The 26153-nt window shown below is 49.2% G+C and overlaps 1 protein-coding gene across 3 annotated transcripts in view; it reads right to left on the bottom strand.

Moving 5' to 3' along the window:
- Positions 1-560: 560 nt before the first annotated feature.
- The window catches only part of SSBP3 (single stranded DNA binding protein 3), a 55622-nt gene continuing 30029 nt past the window's right edge, over positions 561-26153 (bottom strand). Inside the window, exons 5-18 of one of the 3 annotated variants that reach the window (XM_053949880.1) lie at positions 18853-18942; positions 10979-11059; positions 10103-10162; positions 8173-8239; positions 7989-8065; positions 5047-5111; positions 4899-4947; positions 4666-4701; positions 4426-4480; positions 3941-4011; positions 3139-3217; positions 2912-2940; positions 2604-2705; positions 561-2049 (exon numbers count right to left, since the gene is read on the bottom strand). In XM_053949880.1, coding sequence (XP_053805855.1) covers positions 2020-2049; positions 2604-2705; positions 2912-2940; positions 3139-3217; positions 3941-4011; positions 4426-4480; positions 4666-4701; positions 4899-4947; positions 5047-5111; positions 7989-8065; positions 8173-8239; positions 10103-10162; positions 10979-11059; positions 18853-18942 — 891 coding nt within the window. In that variant the 3' untranslated portion in view covers positions 561-2019. The remainder of the gene's footprint in view (positions 2050-2603; positions 2706-2911; positions 2941-3138; positions 3218-3940; positions 4012-4425; positions 4481-4665; positions 4702-4898; positions 4948-5046; positions 5112-7988; positions 8066-8172; positions 8240-10102; positions 10163-10978; positions 11060-18852; positions 18943-26153) is intronic. The other 2 variants (XM_053949881.1, XM_053949882.1) reach the window with 2 other exon arrangements.

The raw sequence follows: 26153 nt of genomic DNA, 5'->3' as shown, positions 1-26153 counted from the left end.
AACTGCAGAGCACTGAAATCAAATGTTTATGTTGATATTTATTACAGCAGGGGGAGGGGGGAGGAGGAGGGGGAACCGTTTCATTCAAAAAAACCATCCCATACCAATGAAGACAATAATTTAGCTATTCATTTTAAAATACATTAAAACCGGTCCTTTCATTTCCTCACATCAGAACAAAAAACCTAAAACAAAAAAAAAACCAAAAAAAAAAAGGAAAAAACCCCCCACACCTGAATAAGATGTAAAGTGGAAAAGGTAAAAATTTGACCCCTTGGGGAGCCCCTGGGTATGCAACAAATCTGCATTAATTGGAAAATATTAACCGGACTGTAACTATGAGACTGACACCCTCAGACCCCCCATCCCACCCGCCCTTCCCTCCCTCCTGACTTTCTACAGGTAAAGCAGAATGAAAATGCCTAGGAAAAAAAAGGCAAACATAAAAAATATTATTAGTATTACACACTAAAAAAAAAAATTGTTTTGTCATCTCATGTCTTGCAGTCAGAATAATAAAAACAAGCCAAATGTCCCCCAAAAACATTTCAATGAAGGGGTGCGGAAAAAAGACATCCCTTTAATAAAACATTATCAACAAATATCGTACACAAACTACAATGTATAATAATTATTTTTTTTTCCCCTCTCGGTAATTTTCGAACCAGACTACAAGGTAAGAAAAAACACTGAAACAAGATACAATGCTTTCAATAATCCGCACAAAGGTCAAATCCAAGGGAGAGAATATTTTACAGAATATGATATACATGGAGCAGAAATGGGAGCTGGAGAAAAACCAAGACCAAACTACAGGGTAGTGTCATGTACAGAGATCCCAACCCGCCGCCTTGGCTCGTCCCTTCCTCTCCCACCAGAAGGAAGGGCCTTCGATGCTTGCCATTAATTTTTATTTTCTTATTACAGAGCGAGCCTACAGAATAGCAAGGTTACATTTTAACAACAAGAATTCCTTAAAAAATATCTCCATCCAGTTCCAAATCATAGATAAGTGAAATCCTGACAAGAGCACATCTCTAAAGAAAAGAACCCCCCCCACAAAATACCCCCAAAAGCAAATAAAACCCCCAGAAAATCCCAAAGTTAGCTGGAGATCACAGTTTCAAAGTCCCAGGTCAGATTAACCTTTTTTTTTTTTGTTTGGTGGATTTAAAAAAAATTATTAAAAAAAATTCTATTTTTGCAGTGAACCAGCTGAAGGATTCTGGGGAAGGGAGGGAGAAGAGATTTCTTCTTGTACTCAGAGGAGGGGGAAAGACTAACACAGTGCATGCCACAGTCACAGAGAGCAAGATCACGATTCATTCGAGGATGTGATCCTAGAAGGGGTCACCTGCATTAACAAGTTTATAACGAGGTGGTGGAGTCTCTTCCCCAAAGAAGATCTTGTTAACTGGAGGAGGAAGCGTTGTGCTGCAAACGAACAAAAAAAAAAAAAAAAAAAAAAACACGGGAAAAAAAACCCCAAAACCAAAAAAAAAAAAACCCCAAAAAAAGGGAAGAAAAAAAAAAAAAGAAAAACAGGCCTTCTGAACGAAAACCACCATTGTAAACTGTCCAGTTTATTTAAAAAAATGACTACAACAGAGACAACATGATTTCATATCTAGACTAGCTTCCTGGTGTCGCACGGCACAAACATACAACAGGTTCGGTTTCTGTCTTTATTTAAAAGAACAAAGCAAAGAGATCGGAGTTGGGTGCTAGAGGCTTCCGTTTGTTTCCAAAAAGAAGTGTCATGTACATATATAAACCCTTCTGCACAAAGAAGGGTCTTGTCATGTCTTGAAATATTTTAAGTTTTGTCCTTCATGTTTTATGGAATAAAAAGTTCAGCCTTTTTATTGCATGAAACTAAACCTGGGGTTTTGGCCCCCGCCACGCGTGTCCCTGCCCATACACCTAGCTTCTTCTTCTTCTTCTTCTTGCATAATTCGTTGAGATCCTCCGAACGGCAGCTGACTCTCTTGATCCTGGAGAGGAGGAGGGGGAGGGAAATCACACACTCATCGTCATGCTGGGGGAATACTGCAAGAGAGACAGAGCCACGGTGAGAAACCAGGCGGGTCAGAGCCCCGGACATCGAAGAGAGGGATGCAAAAGGAGGCTGATGATGACTACACAGCAACCTAATTGGATCTAAATACCAGGAAGAGAGGAGATGCTGGAGACTCCAATTTTTCAGGGCCTAATCTGCGCTGTAACTTGCTTTTCCGGGAAGAAAATCAGCGGAACAGTATGGGGTGAGATGCAATTTGAAACAAATAATTAACATGCACGTGTGCATATGCTGCTAATAGAGGGAGAACAGGAGGGATGTCTGCAGCCACCCACAGAGCCTCAAATGGGCCAGGACAGCACAGGCACCTCTGCACCGGCTCCTCTCCACCTCACCTGTGCACTCCATCCCACCACAGACCCCAAACTTCCACCCACTGTCTTATTTCCTTCCTGCCCTCTTTTCTGTCCTGCAGCAGCTCCCACACGGCACAACCCAAGCCCACACTGTGCCAAGCCCACCCATCCCAGTGCTGGCACACCTCGGGGACTGTCCCCCCATCCCCAGGCAGGCACTCACTCACATTGTCATTTTGGAAGGAATGGAGAAAGTTGCCTCCCAGCTCCCCGTCGTCTCTTGGAGTGCCCGGGGGATTGCTAATGCCACTTATGTTGTTTGGAGAATTCTGTGGGAGATGGGAGGGGAGGTGGTGAGCAGGTCCCCAGAGCCCCCCGAAATGCCACAGGGGCAGGACAATGCCGTGGGGCGGGGCACAGCCCTGCCCACCCCAGTCACGTTCCCCGTGTCCCCATCCACCAGGGTCACAGCAGCACCCCAGTGCTGCGGGAAGGGGAGAGCCCAGACACCCACCCTGCAACCAACCCCACTTACTTTTGGAAGTCCATCTATGTCTCCTGACCCTGCAGAGAGGGGAGAGAAAGGAGAAGAGCCTTACTGGGCCTGCAGCCAAGGCCCTGTGGCTCCCACAGCCCCGCTGACTTCCACCCAAAGGCTCTGCTTTGCTCACTGGTGTGAACTGGGGGCTGACCCCAGGATGGGAACAGGCACTGGGATGCTCTGCCAGTGTCCCCAGGGAATGAAGGACCATCAAGGCTCACCTAACGATCCGTTCATGTGATGGGGCTCCATCCCGCCCATGCCGCCCATGGGGCCGTCAGAACCGGGGCCCATCGGGAACTGCGGAAGAAAAAGGTGACAAAACCAAAATCAGCCACAAAACAACCCCAAGCAGCTGCCACGGTGGTTCCTGAGGACTGTCCCTGCCCCAGCCATCCCTCTGCAGCAGGGCAAGGAGGGAGGTACTGCAGAATCACTGAATTGTTGAGGTTGCAAAAGTCCTTTGAGATCACCAAGTCCAACAGTCAATGCAGCACCCCCACTAAACCATACCCTGAAGTGCCAGATCCACATATTTCTTGGACAATTCCAGGGATGGTGACTCCACCACTGCCCTGGGCAGCACATTCCAATGCTTGGCAACCCCTCTGATGAAAAAAAAAATTCTGAATATCCAATCTAAACATTCCCTGGCGCAATCTGAGGCTGCATCACCTCCCGAGTCTGTGGGGCTCATGGTCCTCTGGGTTCACCTATAAAATTTGGCTGAAGGGCTGACCCAGAGCTGCAGCACAGCATTCCAACCAGCATTCCACAGGATTTAAGGTTGCCCATATCCCACAAAACCCAGCACCTTGGCCGGAGCAGCAGGACCGCTGCTCTCTTAATAAGCATAAAAAATTAACAAAGTCGCCCAAGAGTTAATCGCTTTTTGATGGTTTGTTTTATTTCTGTTTTGTAACAAATGGCTGAAATCAATTAAACTGCTTTACTCTCAACTGATGAAGTTAATTATGATTTGTTATGGTATCTGATATGTAAATTATTAGAAAGCAGACTTACATTCGATCGACTGCCTGCGGGCGGTACTGGATTAATCATTGTGTAGATGTTGTCACTTGAATTTGTTGAATCTGTGAAACATTGAAGCCCAGTAAGTCGGGTGATTAATTCATTTCTTAATTAAAACAAACTCATGCCACTTGAACTCATTCTTTTGTATTTTATCACCCAAAATTCCCTCTAACTACCACCATTTTCTGGCTAATTTGTATTTAATGAAGATCCACAAAGTTTTTAATCACAGAAATTCAACTGTGAAAAATAATTTAACTCCTGGCTGGGAAGGGTGGGGAGGTAATTCCTCACCTTCCTGAGCCCCACAGCATCCAAAACCACAGGGGGATGGAGGAACATCCCCAAATGCAATCCCAAAGTCAAGAAGCCCATGCCACTCACTTCCCAGAAAGCCAAAAGCCACAAAAATTGGTCATTACCAACAGGGCAGGGATAGCCCTGGAGAGAGAGGGGTCTCAGAGGGCTCGTACCTGCAGGACTGGGCATGATGGGTGTCCCTGGAGGGCCACCGCCGCCGGGCGGACCCTGCAGAAACAAAGTTGGTGTCAGATGTGTAAATACGAGCATTGCCCACCTTTCCAAGTTTTCAAACTCCTCCCCCAACTCCCAACCCCCAAACACAGCCCAGTGCCACCTCCCACGGCACTGACTCCCCCCAAACCACATGAACTCCTGACGAAAGGACAGACAGCAGGGGCAGGAGGACTCACCACGTATGTACCAGGCGATGAAGAAGAGTATGGGATCTGTAGGGACAAGAGAGACAGGTTCAGCCATGGGCTGGATCCCATCAGGGCACAGCTAAAACCCCCAGAGCCCCTTCAGCCTGGCCAGGATAGGAGTCCCAGCAGCCTAAGCAAGAGGCTCCTCTCATTAGCAGGGCCCAGCTAATGGGGAATGATCCCATTTGCAGGACACTTCCCAGCCAACCCAAGATACTCACTGAGTTAGCACTGCTGGGGTTCGGCCACGGTCGACCGGCGCCCGGCCCCCTGGGGACAAAATTAAACAGGGGAAAAAATAAATGTTGTGTTTTTCTGCAGACAGTCCCGAGTCAGTGGTGAAACCTCCCTGTGTGGGGATTGCCTTACATGTTAATTCCAGGCATGCCAGGACCTAGGGAGTTGGGTGGAGGTCTCATGCCGCTGCCGTAGTTCTGCAACGATAACCAAGGGTCAGTCTACCGTAACGGGAAGGGACACCAGAGAGACAAGAGAAAGGGGAAAACAAGCCAATAAACAAACAAAAAACAAGCGGTTCTGTGTGCAAAAATGAGCTTTAAAAAAAAAAATTAATGACGATGAACATAAGAGGCAATTGTGTTTATTAAAAAAAAACCAAAAAAACAGGCAGCTGAATATGGACGGGAGCCAGGCTGAGCCCCAAAGTTCCCCCTTCCTGCTCTCTGCAGAGGGAAAACATCCCCCTCCCAGCTCCACAAGACAATTCTGTTCACAGCCCCCAGCGCCAGCAACAGCCTTTTGGATTCTTCCCTTTGTGCAGGAGAAAACAGGGGCAGGAGGAGGAGAAAAAGCACCACTTGGAAGGTTCCTGCTGCAGTGTCAGGATGTGGAAAGGCTGCATGAGCTCCCCCAGAGATGGAGCGCTCCTTGCTCCCTGGATGACTGCTGGAGAAGGGAATACCAAGCCAGGCTTGTTTTTCTGTTGCTCCCCATCCCTCTGCTCCATCCCCCAGAGCGGATCTGCAGCTGCGGGGAGTGGGCGAGGGCAGGCAGCCCCCTGGGCCCCCTCTCCTGCCTTATTCCTCCCGGGCTTAGCCTCCAGCTGGGACTGGGAGCCTCAGATCTGCATCCCTCATCTCCTAAAACCAGCTCTAGTACAAAGCCAAGCCCAAGGCAGTGGAGGAAGAGGAATCCCCCGAATGCTGCGCTCCATTTGGTCTGTGCTTTGCTCCGTGTGCCCTCCAGGCGACGTGCAGCCAGATTTAGGTCGCGTTGCCACTCTTCCCCTCCCACCTCCCTCTCTTCTGTAATGCATCTTTTTGGACTGTGTTTCTGCCATTTAAAGAAAAAACTGCTATAGCAGGAGGAGGGGTGGCTGGCCACTTCCTACACCACAGCCCCTTGGAGTGCTCCAAACTGGATTTTAAGTACAGTACTTTAGCGTTGTCAATTTTTACCTGAATTTACAGTGCACCAGTGCATGGTGCACTGCTGAGGGCATCACCAAAGTTTGTTTTGAAGAGGCAGAAAAGGGTTTTCCCCAAACAAATTACCAGCAAGTCCTTAATTGATAGAAATTTCAGCCATTTACACTGAATAGCAGCATCAAGCCCCTTGTTTAAAAAAAAAAAAAAAAAAGGCTCAGCGTTTTTAATTGGAGCTGAAAGGCTGGAAAACGAAGCCAGCTGAAAGATGCTCAGGGAGGGTGAGGAGGGAACGCAGCTGTGCCGAGCGACCTGGGCAAAGCACCACCAAAACCCAGAGAGCTACAAACCCTCTTCATATTGGTGCTGGCAAACCCTGTCCTGGCTTCTGCAGAGCTACCACTGGGACTCAAAAGGGAAAAAGGCAGCGGCAATCAGCTGAAAGGGATGATTCATCACTGCTGTGTAATAAGGAGCTGCTGTCAGGACTCCAGGATGTCCTGGCTAGATGTTCTGAAGCCCTCTGGAATAGTTTGAGAAGTATTTAGGAAGGTCCCAATGCAAACCTTAAAGGAAAACAAGCCCTGGGCACACAAGGTGTGAGGGGCTGCTGGGTCTGGGTCGTTATTTTTGGTGTCTGCCTGCGCAGGCACCAATTCCTGGATGGCTGCAGGGAGGCAGCGCCTGCGGGTGCCAGATTGGGAAGCCCAGCGCTTCTCCAGGGAAAGGCTGCCTCTTAAAAAACCTCTCCCTAATGTACATACACAGGGAGTGGTGGAGTCAAAAATAAAGCTCTGAACATTTCACAACTCCTGCCGGCTCCCAGAGCCGCCGCCATCCCACGCGGCGCTCAGCGCGCGCTCGCCGCTTCCAAGTTTTGCGGCGAGCTCTGGAAGTGGGAAGCAGCCTCCCCCGGGCAAGCCGCCGCCGCTCGCCTTGGCGCAGGCCACGCTTGCGAATGCCTTTGTTTTTTTTGGGTTTTTTTTTGTTGTTTTTTTTTTTTTTTTTTTTTTCTTTTTGGGTGTGATCCTCCAGGAAAGGAGGATTTCAAGCACAGCAGCAGCGCTATGGGAGGGCTTGCCTGTGAAACGATGCTCGTGCAGGTTTTTTGTCCCCTGCCCTAGGATGGATCTGGGTGCCGGTGGCCGAGCACCCCCGAGCAGCATCCTCAGGTTGGTGCCAAAGACATGACACAACTCCCTCTTTACACAACGTTCACTTATCTCAACAGTCTCCAGGGGAAAAACAAAACAAAACTCCAGCGCACCCGCTCATCTCCTGACAGACTCTGATCCTCGCGCTACAAACTCCACGTAGGCGACGATGCAGAGAGGATAAACCTCCAACCAAAATATGGTAATCTGGTTTTGAAGTCTCGTAGAAGGAACAAACAGGAGTGAGTCAACAACGAGCCACTCCATAAAGTGAATCAATGAAACGACAGCATATATTAACCCAGATCTGCTTAATTTCAAGTTTACTCCCCTTTCCTGAAATAGAGAGCTCAAGCAGGCAGCAGGAAGGGCAGGTGGAGGGGAACCTCGCAGGGGAAAGCCTTATTCCCTTTGCTAAAGGGATCTTTGCCATTTCTTTTTATTTATTAATTTCAAATGCAAGCCTCCTTTCCCTTTCCTGCAGTTAGGGTTGCAACTGTTTCCCAGGCAGGCAGTGTAATGCACTCAAAGGCTGCTCCGGCATGGAGCTAAGTGCCATCCCCTCTGACAGAAGGGCAGGAGGGAGGCTGTAATACCCTTAATGAGCTCTGAGGACCTCACTCCTGTTAAAAGGAGGGATTTCCAGATGCAAGACTAATGTAAAACACATTAACACTAATGGGGGGCCAGGGCGTGGGGGGAACTCCCAGCCCTCTGAGCCCCAGGAGGTTGTTCCCATGGTTTGTAGGATGTGCTTTGGCACCGGGCTTACCTGCGGACCGGGACCCATGGGGCCCATCCCTCGCGGAGGATTCATCCTTTGCATGGGGCCGCCCATGTTAGGGTGCCCTGTTGGGAGGAAAGCAGGGGTGTTACACAGCACCACAGCCACTCTGGGTCCCGAATTAACAGCTAATTAAGGACACCAGCGCTTGACCCTCCTCTGCTGGGTTTACCTTGCTGTCGCGTGGGATCCATCGAATTGGGCAGCAATGGCTGTGTACCGGGAACAGCACCCGGGGGCTGTGAAAGCAAGGGAGCAAGATTAAAAAAGTAAATCCTGCATCCCCCTGCATCCCCCATCCCACTGCTACAGCCTCCAGGTCTTTGCCTCCCTCATCCTTCTGCAAACCCTCTCTAAACCCCAAAAAAGGCGTTTCCCCCTCCCCCTGGGCCAAATGCTGCTGTATTTTAGGAAAGCAGGGAAAACCTCAGGGGGCTGAGCAGGGCAGCGGTGTCAAATCCAGCAGGGAAAGGTGAGGAGCAGCATGGCACCCTGGTGACACACAGCACCAGGGCCAAACCAGGCAGTGATTCACTGGCTGTGCTGGGGAGACGCTCCATGCGCAGCAGAGCAAGGCCCCCTCCCCAAACTCACATTCCACTCGGGCAATGCTGCTATTTAAGCTTCAAAGGCTACTCCAAACAGATAAAGGGGAAGAAAAATGCAGATATTGTCTGCCTGAGGGAAGCAAACTGTAAACAGCTTTGCTACGCTGGATGCCAACACGGAGGATTCCCGTGCTGGAGCACAGCACAGGCCCTGGGTGCACACGGCTGTGCCGAGGCAGAATCAGCCCAATCCCAAGATTTTTGCAGGCTGGAAGCAGGAGGAAGATAAACCAGGAGGGTTGCAGGGGTGGATATTTACACTTCTGCTGCCTGACCTTCCTGCCTGCCTATTTATTCCTCTTGTCCCTCAGGATGTGACCATAACCTCGCTGAGCTCTGCCTAGGTACAAACATGTGTTTTTTATGTGGTGTTTGAGAGGAAAAAAATGAAATCCTTCTAATTAACTTTACCCACTCCTGGACACTTGATCCTGCTGTGGAACAGCCTCCTCAAACCAGTTCCCCCTGCCTCTCCTGCCTGCCCAGATCACTGTGCTCAACTGCAGCAGAGCTTGGGATGAGTCAAGAACCACTGCAGGATGGGGTCCTGTTAAAACTGACCCATGAGGAGGTGCAGCGAATTAATACCTCGTTAGATCATCAGTGCCCTGGGTGCAAGGCTCTTCCAGCCATGGGGGTCCTCCATTAGCCCCTTCTGGGTTTTTCTCATCTACATCTCAGCTGTCTCAGCACCAGTTAGCAAACTCCAAAGATTCAAGTCTCAAACCCAGCCAGCACAAACCCAGAGCAAGCTGGTACATCCTACTTCCTGACTATCCTGCTCTTTCTGCTAATTAGACCTACAGAAGAATCACGCTGACAGCCAAAAAACAAGCTCCCTAGATAATTTTTGAACAGACATCTTTGCTACTCAAAGGAATTACAGTTTTCCTTTAATTTCCCTTACAAATAACCTCTGGCTTGGCCATTACCCTACGGATCTGCATGGCATCATTGGCAAGGAGATGAATTCCTTAACCAAAGGCCACGCATGCGTCCAGGCAGGGCGTGGGGTGGAAGCCTCCGTCCGCAAGGCCAGAAACAAACTGCCCTTGTATAAGCTGGGATAAGAGGATAAATCCAACCCAAAAAATTCAGCAGTGACCTGCCCCGCTTGACCCCGCCGCTGATCTAAACGCTCGGTCAACCCAGCAGCAGGATTATCTCCATCACTTTAATTTTCTGCGCTTGCAGGGAAAATCCAGCCAGGCAGCGAGCATGCAGCGTGGCACAGCCCTGCTGGGAACACCACGGCTGGAAAGCAGCACATTCCCCACTGCTGTTTCCACCCTTGATAGGCCCAAACCTCAAAGTAAAATTAAACCATCATTGTTAAGTGACACCTGATGATCCGGCACCAGGAAAAAGGAGGGTGACCAAGGAAGTGATGCTTGCCACCCAAACCCAAGGAGCGTCTGCAGGACGCCTGGCCCTCATCCCCCTTCCCAAATAACAGCTATCCCTAGGAAATCCAGAACCCCGGGAGCGCAGTACCTGGTTGCCCATCCTGATGGGGGGCCGGGGACCTCCGGCGTAGCGCGGCGACATGAACGGCTGCGGGGACACAAAAGGGGGTCAGGGCTGAGCCCTGGGGAGGCAGCACACTCCCCACGCACGCTGGTTAGCCTGTACACACTGCTTTTTTTTTTTTTTTTTTCTTTTTTTTTCTGGAGACATCCTTTTTAAAAAAGTTATGTTTCAAAAGGGAAAAAAAAAATAAGAGAAAGGTGTCTGGAGTCCATTTTCTAGACATTTTCTCTGTAGGTTTATTGTTTGAGAGCGTGTTTGGCATCGGCAATACTAGGTGAGGCTGTTAAAATTAGTGCATGGGAAACCCTGAGTGTTAGATAATGTTCAAGTTTAATATATAGAGATATATTAAAAAAAAGTGGCAAATAAGCACATACAGACACGCACACACAAAAAACCCCAGTGCTAAGTACTGAAAAAAAAAAAAAAAAGAAGAAAGGCTTAACGTTACTTCTTTTTACAACTGCTGCTACTAACAGAAGCTTAAAAATCCGTATCAAGTTAAATTTCTCAGGCTACCTTGGGAAGGTAAAACAGTCTGATACCCACGATTGACTTCTCAGTCCATTGACAACTGCATATCCAAAAAACACCAAAAAAAAAAAAAAAAAAAAAAAAAAAAAAAAAAAAAAAAGAAAAAAAGAGAGAAAGAAAAAAAAAAAAAAAAAAAAAAAAAAAAAAGGGAAAAAACCCAACATTTTGCTTTGGAGCTGGGGTGCCCGGGGGGATGCTCCCCGGGGAGCGGGTACCCGCTGCCCAGCATGCTTACAGAGGGGGAAAAAAGGAGTAAATCGAGCGCACGTCCCGGTTCACAGCCCTACCCATCACTAGTGTCTTTACCTGACTGTGGGGTCCCATCATGCTGTTAGGATTGTGGGGTGGAGGCTGTGCGTGTGGCGAGGGCTGTGACCCAGGCGGTCCCTGTGAGGTCAGACAGTAGAAGGAGGTTATAGATTAGCACATGAAAGCGCAGAAAGAGCTAAAAAAAGGATTCACAGGTGGACCTGTTCAGTCGGGGAGTCAGTTCTCCCGGTTTTAAATAAATTTTTTTCCTTTTTTTTTTTTTTTTAATTGATTTTCTATTCATTTGTAGCTGAACAATGAGTAATGATATATGCGGAAAAAAATATATATTCAAATTCAGAACATCTGTCAAAATACAGTGGCCACATTGAGAGTAAACAGTCCAGTGGTTCAACCAAGTCTGCAATGATAAACACACAGGGAAACACTTTGGAGGGGCGTGCAACGAGGGAAAAAAAATATGCAGGAGAGGACCAGAGAGGCTGGGGGGAAATAGAAAAACTACCCCCAAACCAAAAAAAAAAGAAAAAAAAAAAAAGAAAAAAGAAAAAAAAAATTTTAAAAATTAAAAAAAAAATTAAATTTAAAATAAATTTTAAAAAATTATTTTTTTCCTCTCTCATCCCAAAGGTTGGAAACACCTCTGGGTTTGTGTTTTGACCGTGGTTCACTGGAGGTGCTGGAGCGCGCGCGGAGGACGAGGAGCACGTCCCAGCTCACGCTTGGGCAGCGTTTGGCCGGCACAACCAGGGCTGCACCGCCACGCTGAAGGGATGCAACATCCTTCCTCGAGGTGGATTCCCTAAGGATGCGAGTAAAATGCCTTGCGAGCAAAGAAAGGATGTCTAGGGGAAAAAAGGAGAGATTAGTTGGTGCAGGTTTAAGACTGCAATGCAGCAGTCGCTGACATTTTGGGCTTGAACACCCACTTTAATTTTTTTTTTTTTTTTTTTTTAAATTTCCCTTAAAAGCACAAAATGAAAATTTGCTTGGAAAAACCGTGAGCTCGGTGCAAGAAATATACCGGTGCGTGTTAACGTGAGGAAAAGGAAAAAAAAGGAAAAAAAAAAAAAAAAAGTATTTTTTGAGTCAAAGGAGGTGTAATTGGTAGAGAAAGCACAGGAGCTCTGTCAGTAGGTGATGGGAAGCGACGGCAGGCTCCAGGACCGGCGCCGGAGCAGATGTTCTCTACCTGCCTCGTTACTAATTTCAACAAGTGTTCGCCTTCTAGCTGCTGCCAGCAATGGCATGGTTTGTTACCATGAGCAATTTTCTTAATTAACAGACATTAATTAGCCATTTAGCAATTTTGCAAGCATTTGTTTAGCAGCTTTCCTAAACATGAATACCACTGTGATAATGGTACTGATTAGAGGGTCCCCTAATTAACAGTACAGGGAAGGAAAATTGAAATCACATAAATTAAAAAGGGAGGGGAAGTTAATGAAGGCAGGACATATTTGCACCTGCAAATCTTTTGTACAGCAGAAACTTGAGTGCAATGTAAATAAAGTGAGAGGGTGGGTTTTTTCTTCTTTTTTTTTTTTTTTTTTTTTTTTTTTTTTTTTTTTTTTAATTTTTTTTTTTTTAATTTGAATGGTTCAGTGGCGAGATGGAGCCAAGCAGACTTAAACCAACAGCCTCCTGCCAGCTTCTCTGCTCCAGCCGCTGAAATCCCACCACTTACACCACCATTTATTTTCCAGGATACCAAAAGGAACCAGCCCCTGCCCTTAGTTCCTGGCCAACCTCATATGGACGAGGTCACAGCACCTCAAGACAACCCTCCCCACTGCCTTCTCCATCCATGTCCCACCAGAGCGGAGAAGACAAACCTCTGAGGTCCAACTGCAGCATCAACCTCCTTTAGCAGAAGTCCTCTCCAGGCATGGAAGTTGACTTATTTTTGCTTCTGAGTTGCTAACTCTGTCTGTGAACGCAAAGTGCAGCAGGGGCAGCAGACACCTCCCACCATCCCCCAGCAAGGTCTGGACACCCCCAAAGCCCTTCCTACACATCTCAGCTGCAAGATTTGGGGTAGGGAAGATCAGAAGAGGTGAATGAGTGATGAAATCAAGTGGAAGGTAAAAACCAGGGCTGGCAGAGGCCAAACCTCAAGCCCCATCAATGCAAGAGCCAGTGTCCTCCACAATGCCTGCCTTGTGCTGCAGGAGGGGGTCATTGCTGTCCAGGTACTGATGTCCTTCCCTCAATATCCCGCAGCAGGTGAGGGTGTGGGCTGAACAGGTACCAAACACACGCGGGACACGGCCACCTAAGGCACCCTGGCTGGGCCTGAAGGTGATGCTTGGAGTCTGCATTTAGAGCCGGAGAGCAGACACTCTTTGATTATTGGAGAAAAAGCATCTATGAGACACTGCAGCACTTCCACCAGAGAAAAATCCCCTGCGGCAGCTGGACCCAGAGAGCATCCGTTGTTTGTGCTGCTGAGTGCATCCTCTGGAGCGTGCTCCTGCCCTGACACCAAGGCTGCTCCCGGGATGCTCCAGGCTCGGCGCCGCAGCATCCTTGCCCTTGCATTATCCCATGTGGTACCATTCCCAGAGGACACTTCTGGATAAGGTGACGCCCAGCTTGTGCAAACATTTGGCAGTCAGGGAGGAGCTGAAAGCAGCTTTTTCTAATATTCCTGCTTTTCTTGCTTTTTCTGTGCAGCAGCATCCAAAATGTTCGCTCCAAGCTGCGACTGCCGTGGCCCCCTGGGCAGGGCTGCCCTGCTCTGTCAGAAAGCAGTCCCTCTGGATACTGTTATCTCCATAAATACTTGCAGATGTTTCAGGGCTGGGACCCGTGTTGGGCTGGGAACGCCTGCTGGAGTGGTTGGCTTTTTGCACGGGACTGCCTCGCTGCAGAGGGAGCAGCAGATGATCCCGATGGATCACGGCAGTTGAGACAAGTGTTTTGCAGAGATGACATGTGGGCTCCAACCAACAGAACATCCCTTTTTTCTTAAAAAAACGTGTGTTTAGCAGTTATTAACTACTCCTGTTAAAGGAGGGGGCTGAACACATGCTGTCCTGCTTCCTCCACATCCCTCCATCCAGCCCTGGAGTCGCATCCCTGCGGCACAGCTCCTTGACACGCCATGCTGGGTGAGCAGGACCTGCTCTGCAGTTGCTTCACTCTCATCTCCAGACCAGCACTCTCCCCAGCCACAGAAACCCCATAATCTCTCAAGTTTTTCCTTTTTCTCCTCAAACTGGACACTCTTTGTGTGGGGTTGTTCTTCATCTTCCTGTAGCTGCCTCAGAAAACCCCCAAAAAAGCACCCCAACAGCTAAAATGGTGTTAGAGGAAACTGTTTCCAACAGCTCTCGGTGCCCCAACCTCCACTCTGCTTCATTTCTTTCTCCCCTCTAAACTCCAGGGACTTTAAAAGCCCAACCTGGCCCGCCGGACAGCCAAAGTTTGCTGCCACAGCTGCTTCCTACAGGGAGCTTCCAGGAGATCAGGTTATTTCCACTCTGTCTTTCATGAGCTCGACTCCTCAAACTTCTTGTAAAATATTAAAGATGGAAAATGGCACGAGCGATCATAGCTCTGTGTGTGTCAATTTATGTTTCCAGCGTAATTCACCACAAATGGATCATGTTTTATGGGCTACATACTTTCAGCTAATGGGGGAGTTTTGCTATTTAAAAACATTTTCAAGCACCTCTGGGGGTGGCAGAACAAGGCAGGATGGTACGAGAAGGCAAAGCATCACTGCCACGAGACACTGATGGTTTCGAGTTAGCAATAGGGAGGCATCTTGTGTTTAAAATACCTGCCCCTGCCTGCCAGTTTTGAGTTTAGAAAATACTAAAATAAATTAGATGGATATTAATTAAAGCCATGCCTGGGTTTATTGGAGAGGAGATTTATTTCTACTGAAGGAGAAAGATGTTTTGCAAGTTGACAAGGAAAAAAAGAGCTATCTCTGAAGGAGCCTTTAGGAGAGATGCTCCAGTTGCCTTCAAAGACAAAGACCCCGGTTGACTTCTAGCACGTGGTGCTGGGTGAGAACCTTCCCGAGACAGGGCAAAGTGAGGCCAGGAGAGGTTAGACAAGGCAAGGCAAGGCAAAGCAAGGCAAGGCAAAGCCAGGCGAGGTTAGGCAAGGCAAGGCAAGGCAAGGCAGCAAGGCGAGGTGAGGCAAGGCAAGGCGGGCCAAATTCCCCCCGCAGACAGCGAAAGGCAGTCGTGGGCAGGAGCTCTGCCTCGCCTGCAGCTGGGGCTCCCAACTGCAGAAGCCTGGTTTTAAGGAATATGTTTAACACAAGCTCTTCAGGAAACAAACCCGTGTCAGCCAGAGCCAAGAACAGTCACCTCCATCTGGCTGGAGCACCCGAGAGAAAGTTGACTGCAAATCCCACCATATGCTCCAGACGCTCGGTACAAAAGCCTCGGGCATCCTACTAAACTTCCAGAAAAAAACTTTCTCTGATGCTTGCTTTTCCTTTCCTCCTAGCTTGTAGGCTACCTTCCCTCAAACCCTGCCTGTTGCAGGCTGGTACCAAGTTCTACCCCGTGATTTTGGGAAGAGCAGCCTGGTTTTATGGCTCTCGTGCTGCTTCACTGGAACTGGCTGGCCAGAGCTGGTGGCACCCGCCGAGCAGTGGGAAATCCCACCGAGACATCAGGACAGCAGGGGGAAAATGGTGGCATCCAAGGAGGGAGCAGGACAACATGGACCCCTTCCTATTGTCCCTGGCTTCACCATCCTCACCCCACGGGCGACCTCACCCAAAGGGGGAGGTCTCCAGGACGCGGGGAGGAGAGCTGGGGAGGGCAGGGGATGTGGTGGGGGGAGCCCCCCGGGCTCTGGAGCCCCCGTCCTCCCCAGCTCTCGAGGTCTGTCTGCATTAGGGGGCAGTGTGGGAACACGGAGCAGCCGGCGCTTTGTTTTGGTGCATCTCGGCGCCGAGCCGCTGATGCATAGCTAACGCAGCGCCGACATTGATTTATGGTCAACTTTCCATTTCATCAGCGCGGGGTACGGGGCGGCGCGGGGACTCTGCGCTGGGGACAGCAGGCATGGCTGGGGGGGGGCTGCTGACTCGGCCCCCCGTTTGTTTAGTGGTATAAAGGTGTGGTATTAATTGCTTTCAATTTTTGTTTTCCTTCCTGTATTTCCCTGGCATCCCCCCATCCCTCTTGCGAGGGATCTGCACCCCGGCATCAATCCAGCTTTCAAAACAAAAGCAGGAACGCCTCTGATGACCTTTAGGACGATGAGCAGAGGGTTTGTTTGCTCATCTCAACGGGACAAAGAGAGAGATTTAAATAAAAGCATCTACCCATGCTGGCCGTCAACCCAGCCAACCTTTTGTCAGGAGCACAGCCGAGGCTGTGCTGCTGGCTGGCACCATGAAATGCCCCAGCAACCCAAGAGTGCCATGGGCCTCTCCTTTCCCATCATTTTGGGAGATTCTGCAGGCTGCACTTCTCTTGGCCCCTAACCTGAAGAGCACTGCAGCCTGGAGTCCTCCTTGCTTCTCCCTTTCCTGGAGCACTCCTTCTCCTCCAAGCTCACTCACATGTGTTCGGGCTACAGAATCCCAGAAATGGTCCATATCATTTTTTCCCTATGCCTGCAGTGGACGTCCTCACATGCAGGGCTGGGGGGGTTTGTGCACCCCCAGGGTGGCAGTGCAGAGTTTCTGCTACCTGAGCTTTGCTGGTGACTCACTCCTCAGCTCCCTGTGTGACTCCCCACCATGCCTGGACATGATCAGGCTCTCTAAATCCTCTCAAAAACTATCTGCCCATGCCTGCTGCCCTTGGGGATATCCCTTGCAGGTCCCTGGTGCAGAAGAGGTGCTGAAAACCTCTGAGCCCTCTCCTGGCATGAGGATGGCACTGGCTGAGGTGGCACCACCTCACTCACTCCCAGGGCTGGCATACCAAGGGCTGGGGAGAAGTCCTTTCTATCTTCTGTGACCTTTTTGGTTTTGCCCTCTGATTTTAGGCATTTTAATCTCCTACAGTTAGGAAATTACCCCCAAGCTGTGACTGGCTCAACACTGAGCCTCCAGCCCATCTCTGCAAGAGCTGCTCTCCAGCATCTCCTGAAGCTGGAATGAGCTCCAGCACCCGCAATAAATCAGACAGGCTTTCATGGAGGCAATGTTCAGACTGTGTTAAAAGGTGGGATTTTTCTTCTGCTTTCCATCCCAAGGGCTGGGAGGAGAAACCAGATGTTGGAGGGCTTTCAGGAAAGGCAAGCTCTTCAGATGTCACATGTGAGCCATATGCACCAGCACTCATCCTCTCTTCCCTCTGGCAGTGCTGGGGATGGGCAGCATAACCTGTCCTGGTGTTATTACATTGTCTGGGATTTCAGGATCCACTCCTGCTTCTGAGCCACCCCATTCCCCAGTGGCTCCTGGGCCAGCTGCATGGGAGGCAGGGAGCTAAGATGGGTTGTTTGCTCCTGAATCAGACCTTCAGTGCAAAAGTGCTACAGGAGGGCAGAAAGGAAAGAAGGGGGGACAGCTTGGAGGCTGTCAACGGGAAGAGTCAAGACGGCAGCATGAACAGTAAAAGTCTGGAGAGATGTGACTCCTCTTCCTCACCTTTCCCACTCTGGGAAAGCCAACCCATACTCTCGATGCCTTGCCCTAAATTCATGCCAGTTTTGCAGCCCTCGCAGCTCGGCGTGAAGCAGAAGCCCCAAAGGACAGTCAGCTTCACCGCGGGGCGAGATCAGGACGTTTTGGAGACACATTTGTTGGAAGCAGCAGCTTGGCACTCGGATTGCTGGCAGCAGCTATGACCTGTGAGATTGCATCTCCGCCGTTGGCTTCACCCCCTGCCGCCGAGCGCTGCTACAGGATCTGCCTGTTTTAGGGTTCCCGATCAATATCGGACATTCTTACTTTGTCAGAAGCATGTTCAGGAAATGGGATCTCTCCTTCTCTCTCAAAAAAAAGACGGGACCCTCCTTCCCCCTTCCCACACAAATGCAATCGCCGATATCGGGCTCAGATATCGCCACAATAAATCACAAGCTCCTTATCGAGCTCGCCTGTCTACTGCCCGAGAAGTTCTCCCATATACAAATCACAAGCTCAGATTAAAAAAAGCCCAGCTTGCCAAAACAAATATTCCTTTCAACTCTTATCCCATTTTTTACACGAACAAGTGTTTCATCCTCAAGCAGGAGGATTTTAAAGCACCAAAAGCTTATGTTGCTGCAAACCAGTGCAGCTCAATCTGGGCGAAGAGATTCCTGAGAAAAACCCCCAAGGTTCAAGGTTTGAAAACTCCTTTTCTTTGTGCTTGGTGATATCCTCTCTGTCAGCGTCACTCCGAACACGTTACCCCCTCCTCTGTCAGAGCTTGTTGTGGGATAAGGAAGGAGTGAGGGGACTTTGGGGACTTTGCAGGGTATTTGATTACAAGGTGCCTCCACGGCATTCAGGGATTTGGCTGGAGCCCACTCCTGCCTGCAGCCGCAGCCAGGGTTTGTTAATGCATTCAGTGATTGCATTTGGAAAAAATCAAGTGGTTAACCAGAGGAGGGGGAAAAAGTTTCAGGAATCAAAATCCAGAATGTTTTCAATTACACACGTCTGTTAGGACTGGAGAACAAATACAATCCCAACCCAAACACAAACCAAGCAGTTTGGAAAAAAAACATTGGTTGTAAATACACAGTAACCTCTTCGAGCAAAAAAGGAATTTGCTTTAAGGCCACAAAAGATAGAAAGCAAATGTGGAAGGACAGCAGAACACAAGTTATTCCTAGACAGGTCAGCTGTGCAGGCATGCTGCTTCCCTAGCATCCTCTTGGGGGAAAAAACAAAACAAAACAAAACAAAACACAGGCACGACAGCGCTGACACCCAGAGCGAAAGCAAACACGTGCGCGGTGTGGAGGGAGCACCGGGAGGAGCCGCAGCCTACCTGGAAGAACCCGGGCGGGATGGGGCCCCCGGGCATCCCGTCATTCGGGGGAATGTTTCCAAGCACGGGACTCGGGGCAGCAGCTGCGCTCTGCGGGGAACAAAACCAGGGCAAACATGGTCAGAGTTATGACAAAAGCACGTTAAAAATGCCACATCCCACTGAGCCGATCGGCCTTGTATCTCCGGAGCCCTGAGCATCTTCCCCCGAGCAGGAACCGGCGGAGGATGCTCGCAGCTGGAGGGACACCGGCCTCTGTGACTCACCCACGGAGGAGACGGCCACACAGAACCTGGACATGATTCTGGGGTTTGTTTATTCATTTACCCAGGCACTGAGTCTTGTTAATCCACCAAGGAGCCACGTCCAACGTGTAATTTTAGGCAGAAGCTGTTTGAAAGCTTTAAATGCTTCTCTCCCCACCTCCCCACCATGTTTGCTGGTTTAGCCCTGTCCTTTGAAAATTATGTTTCCCTGACTTCACCAACATGCCAAGGCTTTATTATTCATTTCCAAATTCATTGTATTCAATCTGTGGAGTCACATTCCCCCTCATGCCTCCCTAGAATGAGCCACCAGCACAGCTCCAGGCCCAAAAAGAGCGACAGGGACAGACATGGGACACCCCACTCACTCCTGTCAGCATCCCTATTTGCATTTATTCACTTCTGGGAAAGCACCAGTGTGATGGGAAGCTCTTACTCTGAAGGAAAATATAAGAAAAAGATCTTTCTCTAAAAGCCACTGCTGGTGACACATCCCTGTGAGATTAGGAGCAGTACCTGTGCTGTCCAAGTGCTCCCCAGCTTGCCCAACACCAAGTGACCCCCATTCCAGTTATAGGGCAGTTATAAAGGCACCTCAGTGGTGTTAATTGGATTTGGATTGCTGAACTACTCCCTCCACCAATTTTTATGATGGACGTACCCACCTAAAACCATAGTGGAAAAAACTTCCACAGAGGAAATCCCATGAACAGATGCGGTACATGTGAGCCTGCTCAGGCTTGGTTTCACCCAACAAACCCCAGGTCCCAACAGCAGCCGAGCCAGCCCCGGCTCTCGACCGCATCCGATGCAGCAACAACCACAAGATGTGAGCAGAGGGGGAAGCCAGGCTGTCAGGGCAGCCTGGAAAATTAAGGATTATTACTAAGGACTAAAGATTGCCAAGATAGGATCCCCATGTTTGGTCGGCAATCCTGCTATTCCTGACCAGAAAGCCTTGCAGAGGCAGGGGAGCACCAGACTAATCATTGCCTTGTGCCTTCCCAGGGCATCCCCTGTGCCCCTCACCACGCTCTCCAGCAGGAGCTGGCATGCAGGATGTGGGATGAAGGCCAGGACCATGCCAGATGAGTGGTTGGTTTTCCCACTCCAGCATCTCAAAGCTGCAAGTGTCACAGACAGCAGTGGAGGCTGATTCCCCAATGAGAGCCTCCCTTCATGACATAAACAATTCCCCTGAGGCTACAGGGTCCTGCACCCCCAGGCACACCCCACGCCACGCTCCCTCCCGTGCCCCTGAACAAGGCATCCTGAACAGCCTTCCCCCCATCAGCAGCAAAGGCCAGATCTGAGTGTTTTTACAGTTAATAAAAAAAAAAAGTCCTGGCAGGAAAAATAACCCTGCCCATTCCAGGCTCTTTTTATACATCAGACGGCAGCAAAAATAGATGGGAGAGGGAGTGAACCCACTTCTCCCCCTCCCTCCATCCCCCCAAGTGGGTCAGCTATAAAAGTAAAACCAAATCTTAATCCAAGGCCATGAACATATTGCAGTTTCTCTGCAAAGCAGATGACGGTTCTTAATGCAAAAATATATAAGACTGAGCCCCAAACTGCAGCGAGCCCATTTGGAATTTCCTTTATTAAACCCTCTATCACGCAAAACGCTTCTCTCCCAAGGCGGCAAGCGCTGCAATAAAGCTGCCAAGGTGATATTTTATGGTTTCAAGAGATTTCCAGCACACTATAATCCTTTGCTTGGGGAATCTCCCAAAGCGAAATGGATCCCAAAGTGGTGGGGAGTGAGGAGGAACAACATGGATTTGAGGATCTGGGGGGAAAGGACACTGCTCTTCTCCTCCCCTCTGCAACAGGGAGCAGAGGAGCCAAAGAAAATCTTGAAGCAAATACCCATTTTTCCACAAAACCACAGAGTATTTTTCCGTGTTAAACACCCTGAAACCTCACCTATGCCTTCGCAGCGTAAACGGGGATTTAAAGTTCCTCGCACATGTGGCGCTTGGCAGAACTTGGTAATTAAAAACCCACAAGTACCCTGAGCATATTGTAGGATGAGAGCCAAATTGGTCAGCCCTTGATGAATGATTTACAAGGCTGCGAAGTGACATTTTATTTCTTTTTTTATTCCCCTCCCCATCACCGCTGCTAAGGTAAACACTGAGGCACCTTTAGCCCTGGTGAAGCAATGGGAGCACAGCTGTGGCTGGAGCAGCTCTGTAAAACACTTGGGCATGCCAGAAATGAAAGGAAAACAGCAAAAACAGACAGCAGGAACAACTTTTTTAAACCTTAAGGGTGAGCACCCAAACCCTAAGGGTCAGCGCATAAACCCAAGGGCTTTCTAGCACCCATTTCCAGGACTTTTCTGGCCACACAGCTCCTCCCACATGATTTATTTTCAACATTTTGTCCCAGAAACTCTTTTTAGGGACTCTTGGTTGCAGTTTGCTTTCCAAAGCTCTTCCCTTAGGTGAACATCTAAAACCCATCGAAGCTCCCTGGTGAAGGTACAGACAATGTGCAGTTACCATGGAAGCTGGCAGAAAATAGGCATGGAACTGCTGTGCCACCACATCCAAGCTGGAGCTGAACCAGAAGCACATCAGCCACACGAAGGTCCCCATTGGCATGTGACACCCCGAATTTCCTTCCACTGAAACATGTGGAAACCACTGCCAGAAACGAGCCAGGACAATGCTGGCGTGCCAGCTCATTTGCCTTTTGTGAGATGGCAAATTTTCCCCACATTGGAAATCAATATATATGTGTTCCTGGGGCGCACATGTATAGCTATATACACAAACACACATATGTATTTTTAATTCCCTGCCACATACGTTGGTATTTTTCCTCTTTTTTTGGTGGAAGCCAGTGGAATGATGACAATCTGGATCACCGTGTTTCGCTTCCAAACCGAAGCTCTCAGTTAACACACCGGCCTGGTACGCCAGCAGATGCCGTCTAAGCCTTTAAATCGCACACTAATTGCACTAATTGAGCTAACAGTCTCTGTTTCGTCTCCCTACCCTGAGTCAACCAGCATCTTCTGGTACTGCTGTAGAGATCCAAGCTGTTGACTGTAGTGTTATTTTGTCAGCCATTAAACGATTCATCAGAGTCATTAATTGATTTATTACCGCTGCCTGCAAGTATAGCTTTGCAAATAAAGAAGGATGGAGGTCAGGAGGCAATGGAAATCGGACAAAACAGCACAGCCAGGAGCTGGGCACTTGAATTATCGATAGGAGCCCACTTGCGCAGGACCACTGGCATCAGGTTGTGGAGGGGGAAAAAAAGGGAAAAAAGGAAAAGATGTGCTGTCTGGCTGTGCTACAAAGCTGGTTAGGGTCTTCAGCTACAATCTATGCAGGATGTAAAAGGGCTATTAAAACCATCTTGTTTTCTTAACCTAATCCTCCAGGAGAAACCAGGTTATTCTGCTGTATTAACTGTGCTGAAGAGCAGCAGGGAAGAAGCACTGGCCTGGCTGCCCCACACCGCTCCCCAGCCTCTGGCGCATCCCCACCAGCACTTCGGTGTCACCCAGATTTGCTTTCCCAGGCCGGCTGAGCCGGGAACACAACTCACCTCCGCTGTCCCACGGCCCTGGGAGGAGCTGCGGTCCAGTGCTTTTATTTATTTACTTTCTTTACTGCAGCGTTTAGGTCTTTGCTGGGCGTGAGGGTTTGCTGCGAGCAGGGTGCGGCGAGCCGTTTCCTGCCCCCCGCCCTGCCGCACGCTCGGCCCCAGAGCAGCCGTGAGGCACCGCCGAGGCCCCGCGAGGGTTTTGGGGGCTGAATTTAGAAACCAGAGCAGGTGGGTTGAAATTACCGTCACTGCCAGAATGTGTCTGCTCCCAGCTCCCAGGTACCTGCCTAATAAAAGGCAGCACCCTATGAGAGAGGGCTTGGGAAGTCAAGGAGCTTTCTGCATGTGCTGTCCACACACGGGGCTGCTGCAAGGGATTCTTCCTCCTCATCCCCATTTGTGGACCTTGAAGAGCAGCCTAAAGGTGGGCTAAGGCACTAGAATTCTTCCTGCAAGGCTCTCAGTGTCATAATGGTGGCAGGGCACCAGCCAAGCTCACCACCCACCCAAACCTGCCATGTTTCACCAACACCAGCAGTGGTTCCTATTAACCATCTATGAAAAACAGGTTCCAACTGGTGGTAGTAACTCTGCCATTAAATCCAAGCTGGTGTCCCCACCACACACTCCAGGCGAGCAGCTTGCCCCAGCATCCCATGCTGGCTTTCACCAAACAATTTAATAAAAATAACATGCCAAGAGTGGTAGGGAGCAGAGAGGATGCTCCGCTCGTGGGAAGAACCACCAGCACTGGCTGTTTGGCCAGGCACAGCCCCAGCAACCCAGCAGTGAGATGGGGAGAGCAAAAGTATCTTCATGGCACAGACCTAAAACCCAAACTAAGGATGGTTGGGTATTTCTTTTTTGAGCTTCAGCTGGTTTTGCCCGTGGACCAGAGAATTTTGGCTGCATCTCACACCTTGCAGCCACTGTGGGAGCAGCACAAGACTTGAGGGCAGCTGCCTCTGGTAGGAGCACGCGAGGGTGCTCAGGACATGCTGGTGATCTGGTATCTATCTGCCTCCTTTGATTTTACTTTTTTGCCTAGAGCACAGGCTTTGGAGCCTAAAGAAGAAACCAGCGTGAGGGTCAGGACTTAAGCAGGCTGCGTAAACAGGTAATACGGAATTTAATTGGACTCCAGTTAAGCCTTTTCATCTCGTTAAAGCTGCCTTCATCTTATATAGCCAGGTTTTAAATTTAATAATAGAACCCTCCCACACCTCACAGTAACCCGATTAACGCCAGGGAGGACGACACGCCAACCGCTTCCTCTGGACCCAGCCCTCAGATCCTCTCCCCCACCAGTCCCCTCCACAGGTCAGTGCCAGGGCCTGTGTTGTATCAACGTGCACCAAAATAAATAGAACACCAGCCTGCTGCAGGTTCTGAGAGTGTGACTGCCAGCCCACGTGCCAGCAGCGGGCACCCACCTCAAAACCGTGGTGCCTGCAGAGCCTCTCAGATGGGCTCAGCATTTTTTGGGGGCATACCGTGCTCTCCAGCCAGGGTATGCCAGAGTCCATCCTGCTTTCTCCAGTGCAAGCCACTTGGCTGGATGCTCCAGAAGACAAAGCAAACCAGCTTTGGTTTATTTTAGGGTAAGAGAAGGTAAAAGAACGCTGGGTTGAAGCTTTGTGTATTCCCAAGATATAAAAAAAAACCCCAAAACAGATTAAATGGGCTCATAGCAGTATCACCAAACCACCCAAAAGCCATCGCTGTGCTCCCATAGGACACCAAGCTGTGCATATAAGTTCAGCTTAATTATACTTCTACAACAGCACAAGCCTTTTGTGCTTATTTTAAATCCATCACCTGTGAGTTGCCCAGCACACAAAGCTCCAGCACACACCCTGGACAGGAACAGCCACGCTCGGCAACTCTTCCCCTCTCCTTTATGGAGAAAGAAACAACCCCCAGCCCCGTATTTTCCTTGAGCCTTAAAAAAAACCCCCAGACCATTAAAAAAAAAGGCACAACAGTTGAATGGTGTTTCAAGCTAATACGGGTTTTTTTGTTGGGGTTTTTTTTTTTTTTTCCTCCTCCCTTGTAAAGGATAATCTGAGACAGCAGCTCCGGCCATGAAACAATAGGATTTTAATCTCTTAAGTCGGCGTCCCCCTTATCCCCGGGAAGGAAACCCCTTCAGTCATTTACAAGTTTGTAAATAAGGCTCTTGGTAGCATCTCGCGGACATCTGCTCCGCCAGCCCGCCAGCGTTCCTGCTAACATTTACAAACATCCTTCCACAAACACCCAGCGCGCTCTGCTGAGCTGGCTTTCTCTAAATATATCCCAAGGAAATAACTTGGCAGGGCTGCAAAAATTTCACAGCGACCGAATTAAAGGGGGGTGGGGAGCGGGGTGGGGGGACAAGCATGGGAGGTGTAAAACAGACTAAATGCAATTAGGCTCCGTTTTGCACACGCGTGTGTACAGGGAGCGAGGTTTACAAAGGGAAACTTGTGGGAAGTGAAGCTGGGCTTGCTGGAAGTGCTTCTCCTGACTCAGGAAGGGCTTTGCAGAGGAGAGCCCTCCAGGGCTTCACACCATGTGGTCGGGTGTACAGATTCACCCCAACCCTGGCATTTAGGGATGCTTTGCCATGGGCAGCCCCATGGAGTGGCCCCTGCCCCTGGCTTGGAGTGAAGGTGAAGCTGATGGTCCTGGCTTTCCCACTGCCAGCATCTTCCCTGGCACAAGATCCACATCCAGCTACACCTTAAAAACCAGTGTATGAGAACCAGTGTATGAACCCTCCCCACTGCCAAACACCTTAAATGGATCCCATGCAATTAGCACCCTGGAAAATGTTGTAAATACACAGGAATTAATTACTACCAATTCTCCTCTAATAATTCCAGCAACAGACAGGCCAGGCTCTTTTCCAGCAATCAATACCATCCATTTCGGGGTCTACCTGCCAAAAAAGTTATATAAAATAATTATATAAAATTTTCATTAGATAATGCAATTGCTTAGGACTATTAATCTACTGTTCATCTATCGGTGTGGGAAGCTCAGCTCTGTGAGGGACACCCAGCAGCTCCTTGCACCAACAACCTGCATTCCCTTCTGCACTTGACACTCAGTGGTTCTATCTAAATGTGCTCCTGATGTACCCACCCAAGACTTTATGGAAAGCTCACAGATTAATTTCAGATTTTAAAAAACATCACAGTCCTTAAACCAAAAGGGAAATGTTCCCAGCAAGCAAAGCTGGAAAGGTAATTTCCTGGAGTTCGCTACAAAGTTGTGATGGTTTCAAGTTCCACAGGACTTTACTCCCAGTGATGTCCCTTGCTCCATGCTGCAGTTTCTGGGGTGCAACTATGTGGGACTGCATGGCTGGATGCTCAGTGCCATGTGCACCAGCTCACCTTCCATCCTTCCACGGCTAAAGTCAAGTTTTCTCTATTACCAGCCTTTGAAAAGACAGGATTAAGGAAAATACTGCCTACT

The sequence above is a fragment of the Vidua chalybeata genome, chromosome 9 (genome assembly GCF_026979565.1).
Source record: "Vidua chalybeata isolate OUT-0048 chromosome 9, bVidCha1 merged haplotype, whole genome shotgun sequence".
In the NCBI taxonomy this organism is placed as follows: domain Eukaryota; kingdom Metazoa; phylum Chordata; class Aves; order Passeriformes; family Viduidae; genus Vidua; species Vidua chalybeata.
The sequence above is the reverse complement of the archived record's forward strand: the minus strand, read 5'-3'. Positions and strand labels throughout refer to the sequence as shown.